This window comes from Gossypium raimondii, chromosome 11 (genome assembly GCF_025698545.1).
Source record: "Gossypium raimondii isolate GPD5lz chromosome 11, ASM2569854v1, whole genome shotgun sequence".
NCBI classification, from domain to species: domain Eukaryota; kingdom Viridiplantae; phylum Streptophyta; class Magnoliopsida; order Malvales; family Malvaceae; genus Gossypium; species Gossypium raimondii.
Window position 1 is genome coordinate 18,446,707 of NC_068575.1, and position 14,320 is coordinate 18,461,026.

The following is a 14,320-nucleotide window of genomic DNA, read 5'->3' on the forward strand; positions in this document are numbered from 1 at the left end:
TAGTGATTTAGCAACATGACTCGACAGAGGCAATTGTGTTAGTCAGCTGGCTTGTTATAATTAATTTGAGTTTATTATATTTGATGTAAAAAGAGCTTAAATCAATGTATCGGTTTTTATCTATTGTTCAAAGTTCTTCTACTGAGTTCTAAGTTTCATTTTGTGCTTGTATATATATGTTATCTTTGCCTCTTTACATTAATCACACTCAAAATTTATTCTCTTTTCACTATTTTAGTCTTTTCTTTTATCTTTTCGTTGCTCTCACTCAACCAATCACATTCTTAGTGTGATTAGATTGCGGAATTCAATAGAGGCAAAAAGCGAAAGAGTTGTATTAGAATTACTAAAAATATCGAGAGAGTTTGACATTAAAATTCTAATATTAGATCTCTAAGTTTATCAAGTTAGGTGATATATACTTAAGAACATTAATGAAACTGTAGGGTTGTATATGCAAATAACCGAAAGAAATTAGAAGCCTTAGCTAAATCATATTTAAGTAACATGCATGTTTTGGATGTATTTTAACACGCAAATTACGATAGCAATTCAATATAATCAAACAGAATAATGGTTTTCTTTAACAAAAAGTTTCCATTGAAAAGTTTTAAAACAAATTCATTGGATAAAACGTAAAATGCCAATAACTTTTCCACGCCATAACACTCAAATTAGTAGCGCACTAAAGGCATTTCACATAAAAGAAACAGGTCGTACCCTAAACCCACTATCGAACTAATCAAAAGCAGCGAGTAATTTACTCATAAAGGACCGATTTTTGAGCATCAAGGAGTCCAATAAAAGCAACCATATCAGAACTAAGGACCCAAAGCCACTAATTTTAAAATATTAAATTATAAACCGACGAAAGGGAATTGCCCAAAACTGAAGATGGAAACCGAATTGACTAATTGAGGCGTCTTCTCCTCCGTTTCAGCCTTGGAGCTTCTGGGGAAGTTGGAAGATTGAAAGCGTCGGTTGCTACGAGGAAGGAGTAAAACAACAAAGAACCAAGAAGCGATTAATAGACATTAAGGCATGAAGAAAAGATGGTTGCGGCAGAGAAGAAGCAACAATGGCACCATTAACGCAGAAGGGTTAGTAGTCGAACTTACCGATGGTTTTGGCACCGGAAACGGACGGACGGAGTGATGCAGCACAGGAGATGGCAAAGTAGCAGGTGGTCGGGTTTGGGGGGCTGTTAGGGATTGGGGGAAATTTTAGGGATTTGGGGGATAAGTGAGGGAGAAAGCTCGATCGGGTGTATTTGGTCAGACTGATGGAAAAAAAACGCCACTAATAACATTAACAAAACGGTAACGTTTCTACAAATATTTGACCAATTTTGAGGCGTTTTAAGTAAAGCGCCACTAAAAATAACTCAAAACGAACCTGTTTCCCCAACAGTTTACCCAATTTTGTGGCGTTTTTCACAAATGCCACTAATACAATAGACAAAAACGACAACATTTCAATAAACATAATTAAAATTTTACGGCGTTTCATGGAAAGCGCCACTAATTGCAACGTAAAACGGCGCAGTTTCATTAACTCCTAATCCAACTTTCTGGCGTTTTTCAAAGCGCCACTAATATAGATGAACAAAACGGTGTCGTTCCCCTTCCCAGTGACAGGATTAAAGTCAATTTGATCCAAAATTAAAACCAATGTTATAAAATGGGAAAATTAATAATAAAAAAATGAGAGAGTAATACATTTTAAAAAAATAAATTCGCGTTTTAAACCCGCTTAAATTATAATTTCTAATCCTTAAACCTCAAAAACCAAACCCCAAACCCAAACCCTAATCCTTAAACCCCAAACCCTAAATCCCAAACCCTAAACCCTAAACACCAAAACCCCGAGCAGTAAAAGTCAAAACCAAAAGTCCCAAACCGTAATTTTCCTAAACCATATTTTAGGGTTCATTGCATGGCCAATGTTACTGTACAAAACATATATTTTATATTCATATATTAAATTGCATGAATCTTTAGTAAAATCTAAATGTTCTTCAATTTTAAACAAGATCATTAAACCCTAAACACAAACTCTAACACATAAACTATTAACCCAAAATAATAAACAGTAAATTGTAATCCCTAAAACTCTAAACCATGGACATTAAATCATATATTCTATAATGCAAACCCAATAGGCCTAACCTGACCCCGAATTTTTAAACCCTAAATCACTAACACTTATCTTCTAACCTTTAAACCTTAAACTCCGGTCTTAACTTGTACTAACCCTAAACCTTATTTAATACATAAATTAAAAAATATTAATTAATCAAAACCCTAAATTGTAACCCGAATCCCTAACCCTTAACCTTTAAACATATTTTATAAAAATTAAAACACACTAATTAATCTAAACCGTAAAGCCTAACCTGACACCGAATCCATAAACCTTAAATCCCTAACTTCTTAATCTATAACCCCTAAATTAAAACCCTCAAATTAACCGGAATCCATAATTCCATAATCTACATAAACATTCAATTTGTAACTCTTAAACCGACCTTAAATCCTAAATTAATCGTATACCCTAAACCGCATATGTATTAAACCCTAAACTATAACAATAAATAATAAAATATTTTAAAATTAATACTATCGTATCTTTTATAATTATATATGAAATTATTTAATATATATATAAATTATAAATCAATCACCATGTACCTAAAATTTTTTAAAATTATTTTAAATAATACTATTTCAATATTTCCATTTTTAACAAATATTCAATTAAACATAAATTGAATTTTAATTAATATAAATAAACAAATTAAATATAAAAAACATATAAAATGATTTGTGGCGCTTTAAGGAAAAACGCCGCTAAAGCACTAAAAAGATCCAAAACGATGTCGTCTTGCTTAGGTTTTTTGTGGCGTTTTTGTAAAAGCGCCGCTAATACTATACTTCAGCGGCGTTTTTAACCAAGCGCCACTAATTCTAATACCCCTAAAGACCAAAACTCGCTTTTGGTTAAGATGATTTGGCGATCCGACAAATGCCGCTGATGATATACTTTAGCGGCGTTTTTAATCAAGCGCCACTAATTCTAATACTCCTAAAGACCAAAACTCTGTGTTTTGGTTAAGATGATTTGCGGCGCATCAGACAAACGCCACTGATGATATACTTTAGCGGCGTTTTTAATCAAGCGCCACTAATTCTAATACTCCTAAAGACCAAAACTCTGCGTTTTGGTTAAGATGATTTGTGGCGCATCCGACAAACGCTGCTGATGATATACTTTAGTGGCGTTTTTATCAAGCGCCACTAATTCTAATACTCCTAAAGACCAAAACTCTACGTTTTGGTTAAGATATCTGGAGGCGCTTCCCACCAAACGCTGCTATAACTATCCTTTACTGGCGTTTTCCTTAAACGCCACTAATTATAGTATACATCAAGTCCAAAACGAAGCGTTTTGATTAGGATATCTTGCGGCGTTTAATGCTATGCGCCGCTAATACTATACATTAGTGGCGTTTTATTTATAAGCGCCACTAATTGCAATATACATCAAGACCAAACTCTGCGTTTTGGTTAACATCGTTCTGGCGCTTCCCATAAGCGCCGCTAATACTATACATTACCGGTATTTTTTCGTAAGCGCCACAAATGCCAATATACATCAAGACCAGAACGCTGCGTGTTGGTCTTGATATTTTGCGGCGCTGTGTGGTAAACGCCGCTAATGATATTCTATAGCGGCGTTTTATTAGAATCGCCGCTAATGCTAGATCTTTAGTGGCGTTTTTTACTTTGCGCTGCCAATGGTCGATTTTTAGCGGCGTTTGTTATCAAAACGCCACAAGATATGCCGCTAAAAGCCTGTTCTGGTGTAGTGAAGTAATCTTGATTCGTTTGGTGTTAAAGGATGAGGTTGCGTTAGATTTTGGTTTATGATATAGAGTGTTGTGGAAATTGTTAAGTTTAATAGTGTTATCTTTTTTATTAGGAAAATGGCGAACGACGTTAGACAAGCCTCTAGCGAGCTAATCTTGTGAATAGCTTGGGTTGCTATTATTGTATGGTAAGTGTTCATAAATAGGAGTTTTGGGACTGTTTCCCTTAAGGAAGTGAAATTTTTGTATAAGATCGAGATTGTTAATCGTTATGTTTTGATAAACATGTATAGGTTTGTGAGTTCCTTTTGAGTGGGCGATTAATTCATCAATCATGTGTGTGAAGCTAACCCAATTTATCGTCTGAAACTCGAGAAAAAACCTAAATAGGGGTTGTTTTTGAAACTGCCCAGCGCCATACAGCTGTGTGTGTTATACAAGCCGTGTGGCTTGGCTGTCTGCTCCGTGTGAAATTTTGCAGACAGTGTGGACCACACGGGCTAGCTTTTTGGTCAATTTTTGGGGCCAATTGAGTGACTCGATCCAATGACCATAGATCGAACCTATCCAATTTTTACAAGTCACGATGGTTGGTCGTTCACGGACTAGTCTGTACTCTACAGCTTCTTTTTGGGGTCAATATCGCAATGCAGTTCATCCAACGATAAACCTAATTCAATTAATTATAGAGCTATGACACAATCAAACCCGAACGAATGAATGTTAAATTGAATCGTACCGGTCTCTCTGGGGTTATTACTCATTTTGTACTTGCTGCTTTTATTTTCCAATTATTTCTTCAATTAAGAAAAAAAGAGTAGTAGAATACTAAATAATAGTAGGAATTCTCTTATCCCATTCGGAAGGATTGTATCGATATTTGGGTTCATAGGCTTCGTTTGGGGTTGAAAAAGCATGAGATTTGGTGTGTAACAATATATGGACAAGCTTAGGAGGTGTATTAAATAGGATATGTTACAATTAAAACCATATGCTATGTTATGATTTATATGAAAGTATGTGTGTACGCATGCCATATGATATATGATACATGTAAGTATGATATATGACTATGTTACGCATGTGTTTTGGGGTGGGATATGATATGATGAAGTGTTATACGGAAGTTATACTACAATTATAGCGGCTAGTCCGCAAATTTATGTATGGCAGCTCAGCTGCAACTATATGAGTGTCACATCGCCACATAGTGGTGAGATTGGATGGATGGACTCTTGTAGTCCTATATGGTGTGATTGGCTGGACGGAGACGGTGTATAGCGGATGGGGGGTAGGTCATGATATGATTTGATATGCTATGCTATGTTACCATATGGCATGATGTGACATGTTACGATTTGTTATGATATGATAAGTTATACTTCGATTTGAGTTTTGATATGCTATAAGATAGCCTGATGATTATATTTAATTGCACTTAAATTATGGGTCAAATAGCACACTAGGCTCAAAGCTCACACCTTGTTTGCTTCATTTAAGGTGATCCTTCGACTTAGGATTGGACGACGACTCTGGAACTCGAGTTTCATGATTTTAGTTTAAGTACTATGGACTTAATTTGTTTTGTTTATTATGGACATTCTAGACTTCTCTTGGGTTTTGTTTATTTTTGGACTTTTTATGATTTGTTTAGATCGTTAGGACCATTCTAGTTTTTATTATGCAAAAGCCTTTTATTTTTTTTAATGACGCTTAACTAAAATAACTAAAAGAAAAAGAACCACGATTTTACAAACGACATGCTATAATGTTTTCCGCTGCAAGACTAATTGAAAGTTTCTAAAGTATTTTGTCTCGCAAATGTTCAAGTAAATTGGTTTTGATTTTGGTAATACTATATAAGTTGTGGTTCCGGAAAATCACTATGTTTTTATTAAATAGTTATTCTAATTGATTTTCTTTTCGCTGAAATTGGTTTTCATCAAAATTAAACACTTGTTTCTTTTGTTTGTATGATGCAACCTCCGTAATTCGACTGTAGCGTCTAGACTGGATATGGGGTGTTACATCTTTATAGATAATTGTTTAAATTTTATTAAACATTAATGTTTTGATAGTAAATCAAAAACTAAGTTTTACTAGCTCTCTAACCTTGCTCATAATTTATATTGTTGTGTATTACATTATATTGAATAATTAAAATATAGAAATTATAAGTTGATTTTAATGTACTATAACAATTATTTTTTATCAAAAGCTACAAATGGTAAACTGACAGTTTAATTTTTTAACATATAAAATTTTCATCTTTTTATAATATTTTATTATTATGTTATTAGTTATTAAAATTTAAATACATAAAATTATTAAAATATATTTAATATCAAAGATAAGTAAAATAAAATAAAATAATAAAATGAATCACAATTTTTTCTCCAAAAACGTGGTCAACTTATTAATCGGTCATTTATTTTATTTCAATTTCTTAGTAATTTTTTGTACTTTCACCTTTATTTTTCAGTAAATAAAATAAAATATTATTAGGATAATGTTTAAATTAAAAAATATATTTTATTTTATTAATAGCGTTAATGGAAGCAATTTAGATATAATTCTACGACATTAAACAAATTTATACATGGAATATTTTATGATAAAAGTAACATTAAAATAAATAAAATATTTTATCCAAAATTATCCTTCCTTGTTGTGCAAATAAGCATTAATTATTTAGCCTTTTATGGTGGATGCATTGAACAGTCTTGAAACGTGCAAGCCTGTTCATTCCACAAAATTATAAACAAAAATAGTTTTATTTTTTAAAATAAAAGAAAAAGAAAAGAAATAAAACCTGTTTTTCCGTTGACATTCGTTGGTGGATTAAATTTCTTTGTCATGAATATTTCACATATTAATTTATATTTTGGGACTTGGTGGCTGTGTCTCCCAATGATTACAAATTATGTAATTTAACTTGTCAATTATTGATTAAACACATTTTCCCAATTCCAATCCCTTCTTTGTGATGCTAATTTATCATAATTAAACTATGGTTTTTGGAATATAATAAGGATTTATTTAGTAAGACAGCATGCTTAATTAGAATTTACATGTAAGTGAAAGAAATAATAAAATAGAACACACAACTGCGTATGTATATGATTGCTTCTCAAACCGTGTTGGATACTGGAAACATTGACCTTTGCACGTTTCAACTTCTATACATTCTTTGAGGCCAAGCACATGCCTACAATCTCTGCAACTATATATTCATATTCTGGAATGTGTTGTTCATACCCCAAAGAGCTTCGAGAAAAAACCAAGAGAAAGAAATGATGAGATTGAAAGTTACATTTGTGCTATTCCTTTGGATTCTTCCGCTTGCCTTGGCAAACCTTAGGGTTGGTTTTTACAGAAGAAGTTGTCCAAATGCCGAATCCATAGTTCGAGCAGCTGTCCGACGACGTTTAACCCGTGATAAATCCATCACTGCAGCCTTGCTTCGCATGCATTTCCATGACTGTTTCATTAGAGTAAGCTTTCTAGGAAATGGAGCACCATGGCATTAACCCTTTTTTGTAAATGACAAACTGGTTATAATGAGGTTCTACTTTTATGTAGGGTTGTGACGCATCCATTCTCATAGACTCCAACAGAAAAAGTTCATCGGAGAAAGATGCCGGGCCAAACTTGACGGTGCGTGGATTCGACCTCATCGATGAAGCGAAGAAAGCTCTAGAAGCCACTTGCCCTTCAAAAGTTTCATGTGCAGATATCATAACACTAGCCACCCGAGATGCTGTATTTCTGTCGGGGGGACCCTTTTATTTTGTCCCAACAGGGAGGCGGGACGGTCTGGTCTCGGATCCTGACGAAGTGAACTTGCCAGGCCCTACATTGACTGTTTCAGAGGCTTTCCAAGCTTTCAGGGCTAAAAACATGAGCATGGATGATATGGTTACCCTTTTGGGAGCACATACAGTTGGTGTCGCGCATTGCAGTTTCTTCTTGGACAGGATTACAAGACCTGATCCTACAATGGATCGTGGTCTGGCTGCAAAGCTAAGGAGCATTTGTGGTGCAGCCAGTGGTTCCAATCCTGACCCTACAGCATTTCTGGACCAGGCCACACCATTCGCAGTGGATAACCAGTTCTTCAAGCAGATAGGGTTGAAGAGAGGGGTAATGAAGATCGATCAAGAGTTAGCTAATGATCCATTGTCGAGACGTATCGTATCGGGTTTTGCAGCAAATGCGACTCTATTTAGAACTAGGTTTGCTCAGGCAATGGTGAAGATGGGAAATATCCAAGTTCTTGTTGGAAACGCTGGGGAGATTAGGAAAAATTGCAGGGTTTTTAATCCCAGACGAAGGATCTGAGCCTTTTAAATTGTGTTTGCAAAAAGCGAAGACGAAGTTGCTTGATTTCTTAAAGCTATTTTTACTAATAAATAAGCCGAGCTCCAAGAAAAGAGTAACATAAACATATATATAGCTTGGAAATATTCTGTTTGAAATCCATTGCCTTTGTAAGGGTTTTGTTTTGTGTTTAGCCTTCCATACCCATATTTACTTGCAGCTTTTTTTTTTTTTTTTCCCTTTCTTTGGGACAGATTGTAACACTTTGACTTCATTTATTTGATGGTTTGAGTTACTTACATATCCTCATCACATTACTCATTACACAAAAATATAATTTATTGTAAAACCCATTAATTATTTTTATAAAATTATAAATATTAATTTTCTTTTTATACTCTAACATCTCTCCATTTCAACATTAGACTCTAATTTAACATTTAATTTCCTTTTCAGTTAAACTACGACATTCAACTCGCCTCATTGGACGAACCAGTAACTCCATTGTAATGATGTAGAGAAAAAAAAACTTTTTAAGAATTATAGCTGTGAGTTCTTTTGTCTACTAATTGATCCTTAGAAAATTACTGATAGAGAGATTTGGATGATTGCACCATCACATGCTTGGAAGTGGGATGAGAATCCTAAAAACATGAGTGTTTAAAATTTTATGAGATGCTATTTTTAAATTTACAGTTTTGTAATTTTATCATCAAAGCTATAAATATTTAAAATATTAAGTATAAAAAATAGGACATCGTAATTCTTTTAACTCCATTTATAAAACTTGAAATATTCCCATATTAGTATATGAAATATGATTTCTTAAAGGTTTCAGGGTAAACAAGGCCCTTAATTTTTCCCAAGAAATCAATTAAATCCTTACTCTTGTTTTTTCTTCTTTTCTTTTTTCACATCTAATTGCACTTTTGAATAGTAAAATACACCCAATTGGGCCCTTTTACCATTAAAATCTGACAATTCTATTTTTGGGATTATGTTTGTGACATGCTACAATTGTACAATAGGACAAAATTGATATTTTCTTTATAAAAAATTAATAAAATATAAAATTTATAATTTTAAAAAATTTATTGAAAATTATAAAAAATTATAAATCATAAAAGTTATAAAAATTGTAAAAATTATTTAAAATTGTAAAAACAAATTACAAAAAAATATAAAATAATAAATAATGATAAAAATGATAAAACGTACAATAAAACATATAAAAATCTAGAAAACATAAAATATATATAAAAATGTTTTTCATTTTCCCGACAAAAAATCAAAATTTATATTAAAACTAAAATTTATAGAAAACTAAAAAAAATATAAAAAATTATCTGACCTAAAAAATTCCAAAAATACCCTAATTTGTTCACCACTACGACATAAAAAGAATTTACACGAATTAAAAAACATGGTTTACTTCTCATGCTCCCAGGACTGTGAATGGTGATGCCAATAAATTGGAAAATGCTGGACTTAATTCAGGCTAGAGCTTCTTATGGATTGGACCACTGGTCTAGGCTCAAGGATTAGTTAAAAAATGAGAAGGTTTGGATAAAAATATAAAATTAGAAAAATAAGTTTAGATAAAATTTAAGACCTATTTTCTAAATGGATTAGGCTTCGACTAGGATTTTTTAGCTCAAACCTGACTTGAATTGGCCCGGATATATATAATATTATAAAAATAAATATATTGTATATGCTAAATAGTAATCATATATTTATTTTAAATCATTAACATAAGAACAATTAAACTCATTACCCAAAAACTCTACCAACTAAATAAAACCCAAAATATAAAATTTTAAAATTAATACTTAATATAATAAAACATAAAAATAAAACAAAACCTCAAAGTTTGAACACTTTCTTCAGCTGTTGATACTACCAGAAAATGCTTTAACAGTGACAGAATCTTTTTCTGTCCCAGTTTTCTGTCATATTATAGCTTATTAGTGATCAATTACTGACAGATTAGTGGCTGAGATGAAATTTAGGACTCGATCATTCACTATGACAGAATTAGAGACAAACTTGTAACAAACATGTGATAAAAATCATATTTCATCACAATTATCGTCTAAGGGTTGTAAAATTATTTTTCCACAACACTTTTTGATATAAAAGGTTTGTCACAAAGATTAAATTTACAAATAATGACGAATTTTTATGACAAACATGTGACGGATTTGATAATTATTATTTTTCAAAAATTTAACATTGTGATTGTTAAAATAAATATGATAGGTTGAACAATAATATTATATGGAATTTAAAAACAAATCTATCATAAGATAGATTAAGAAAATATGTTTAAATTAAAAATATCACATTATGAGAAGAAAACTCACCTATTTTTTCCCCACTAGTTCTACCCTAAAACTAAAAGGCAAAGTTAAAATGCTTCCTACAACACCTCTTTCCTCCAAAAAAATTGAAATACAACACCTCTTCACAGTGCAAGAACCGTAAGGCCCATTTCACGGTGTCATCTAGCATCTGTTGCCTACTAATGAGTGTGCCACTCTCCTTTGAGCAATGATCAATGTACAACGGTCAGTCAATACCGATTTGCAAAGACAATGATGTCCAAGTCATACATGGAACTTACAAAGGGTCACTACACCAAAACAGGTTTTTAGCGGCGTTTTTTTAGGCCTTTAGCGGCGCTTTTAAGCGCCACTAAAAGAGCTGCAAAAAAGGCCGCTAACGAAAACGTCGCTAACGTTTGCAGCGTTTACAAAAATAAACGCAGCTAAAGATCATGTTCTTTAGTGGCGCTTAAAAAAAAACGCTGCTAAAGGTTATGTTCTTTAGCGGCGCTTGAAAAAAAACGTCGCTATAGGCCATGTTCTTTAGCGGCGTTTTTTGTTCAAGCGCCGCTATAGAACATGATCTTTAGCGGCGCTTCAAAAAAAACGCCGCTAAAGATAATGTTCTTTAGCAGCGCTTTATTCACAAATGCAGCTAAAAGAATTGTTCTTTAGCGGCGTTTTTTTATAAAAACGCCACTATTTCTAGAATATTTTTTTGTATAAATTTTTTTATTTTTTCAGCCCTCCTGTAGTAACAAATCAAAAGCAACCAGATCTAAACCAGCCAAAAGCAATAAATTTATATAATATTTCAAATTAAACGAATAAAATAATATTAATATCAATAAATAAAAGTGAAATCATATTATTTTTGCAAAAATGTTAAAAAGTTAAAATGATAAAAATATTTATGAAATACACTATGACGGCGGAAGTTGCGACTGAAACATCTTCATCATAGTTTGAAGCTGCTGCTGGAGTTCGTCGTACTTTTTGCTCTGCTCTGCTTCTCTCGCTGCAGCCTCTGCTTCCCTCGCTACAGCCGCTGCTTCCTTCGTTGCCACCTCTACTTTAAGTTGTTGCTGGAGTTCTTCATATTTCCTTTGGAACTCAACTGTGGTCGCTTGCATCTGAGCCATCTGGTCTTTTAACCTCTGAACTTCAGCTTGAGCCTGACTCCTCGAAGCCATGTATTGCTGCGAGCTGGATCCAAAATATTGGGTTGGGCTAACAAAAGATCCTTGAAATCGAACCCGACCATACCTTTCAGGACCCAAAACTTCAGTAATAATCCAGTTATCAATGTCTTCAAGATGAACAGAACTATCATTAGAAGCAATCGCTTCGTACTCCGCCTTTTTATCCTTTAATTTTTCCTAATAAATAAATCACATAGTTATGAACGCAATATATATTAAAAAAACAAATGCAACATAACAATAGTCGCATTACAAGCAATGAATTAAACCATTAGAAAATAAACACTATAAATAACTAAAACAAGTTAAATCGTATTAAGTAAACGTACCATAATTTCACCAGCTTCAGGATTCATAGCAGATCCATCTTTCTTCCTATGTGTAATTTCAAAAAGTTGAAGGCGGACAAACTTTTTGACCGGACGACAGTTCCTACAATATAGTAGTAAAAATATTATTTAATGGAAAGTTATACATATTTGACAATATTAAAAAATTAAAAATACCTCCGCCTCAGCTACACATGCAAAACTTCTCGACCCGGCTGTATGAGTAAATTTTTGTTTCTGCCTGCTACTTTTTCCAACTCGTTCACGATCCTACGTTATGAAATTTTTAGTACGTAAATAGTAAATACTATAAACCAAAATAATTACAATAGTTTGGAATTACATCATACTTCGCCTTTCTTCGAATGCCAAAATCTAACCGCATCTTCCCATTGGTACCTCAGCATACCCGGCGGGACATTTTGCAATTTCTCATCAAGGGTTGTTTTTGTCTTATAATAATATTTTTTCAAAGTACTTTTATGGTCTCTCCATCTTTTTCCCAATGCCTTCTTTACATAAGCATCCGAGACCTCTAAAACAAACCTCGCCTACAAAAAACACAAGTTAATAAAGTAAATATAAATGAAACTATTTCCCAAGCATTACAGATGACATTAACCTTAAGTTACCTTAATATTATCGAGGGCTTGGTTTTTGTTGCTATCGGGCATTTGATGCCATGACTCGTAGTTGATAGCAACATATTCCCATTTCGTGCTAAAATGCCCATGTATCCTGCTAAAAGTCGAGCTTCTGATCCAACAGGCTGACCAAAACTATTTCGTCAACTCGTAATAAATATTTGTGGTGTTTTTAAAATGCGCCACTAAAAGAAAACAACAAAACGGCACCGTCTTTGTTACAGTTAAAGGAAATTTGTGGCGTTTCTTTGTAAAACGCCGGTAATATATCACCTTTAGCGGCGTTTTTCAAACGCGCCACTAAAAGAAAACAACAAAACGGCACCGTCTTTGTTACAGTTAAAGGAAATTTGTGGCGTTTCTTCACAAAATGCCGGTAATATATCACCTTTAGCGACGTTTTTTCTGAAGCGCCGCTAATGCCTTCCTCCAAGATTGAAGTCAATTTGATCCAAAATTAAAACAAAATTTATAAAATGAAATTATTAATTAATAAAAAATGGGAGAATAATGCATTTTTAAAAAATAAATTCATGTTCTAAAAAAAATTTTACATCAATATATTTTTATATTGAATAAATATAAATATTTATGTATGCAATATATAAATGAAATATGATGTTAATTATATCAATAATTGTGTTAATATTTTACAATATTTAGATTAAATTAAAGTTCATGTATACAATTGAACATTAAACCGTTGTTTATGTACGCTTTTGGGATTTCACCCATTTTGATATATATATTTTTTGAATTAATATTTTATATTTATCTTATTTAGATTTATATTCTAAAAAATCTAACCCTAAACCCTAAACCCAACAACCAAACCCCAAAATTCGATCGTCAATATACCATAAACCTTAAATCATAAATTCTAAACCCCAAACCTGAAACTCTAAACTCTAAACCGTAAACCCTAAACCGTAAACCTAAACCTAAACCCTATTTTTTGGAATTCGTGTGGCCAGTGTTAGTGTAGTACAAGACATATATTTTATATTATTATATTATATATATATAGTATGGCTGTAGTACAAAATGGCATGAATCCGAGTAAAATCCAAATGTTCTTCAATTTCCAAACTAAACCCTAAAACCCTAAACTCAAACCTTAAACCCCAAACTCAAACTCTAACACATAAACACTTAACCCAAATTAATAAACAGTATACCATAAACCCTAAACCGTAGACATTAAATCTTAAATTTTAAACCCTAAAACCTAAAATAAAACGATGGATTTTGTTCAACACTTTGATGCGTTGAAACCCTAACCGTAACCCCTAAATCCCCTAACCCCTAAAGCATAACACCTAACCCCTAAACTTTAAATCTCAAACCCTAAATCCATACCCCGGACTACTCCTTAAACTCTAAACCGTATACTATAGTGATAATTAATTCAATATTTTAAAATTAATACTATCTCTTTTACGATTATATAAGAAATTATTTAATATATAAACTAAAAAAATCAGTAATGTATCCAAAAAACTTTAAAATTATTTTAAATAATAGTATTTTAATTTTTCCATTTTTAACGAATATTTTAAAATATTTTAAATGCCTGAGCATTAGCGGCGCTTCCCAAAAAATGCCGCTAAATCCCCAAAAGCTCCGAAAA

At 32.6% G+C, this 14,320-nt stretch overlaps 1 protein-coding gene across 1 annotated transcript; it reads left to right on the forward strand.

Annotated features, from left to right (window-relative positions):
* Positions 1-7,118: 7,118 nt before the first annotated feature.
* Positions 7,119-8,346, forward strand: LOC105801579 (peroxidase 44). The gene is made up of 2 exons (XM_012632815.2): positions 7,119-7,362; positions 7,451-8,346. The coding sequence occupies exons 1-2, from the start codon at positions 7,162-7,164 to the stop codon at positions 8,207-8,209; spliced, it is 960 nt and encodes a 319-aa protein (XP_012488269.1). The 5' UTR covers positions 7,119-7,161; the 3' UTR covers positions 8,210-8,346.
* The last annotated feature ends 5,974 nt before the right edge of the window (positions 8,347-14,320 follow it).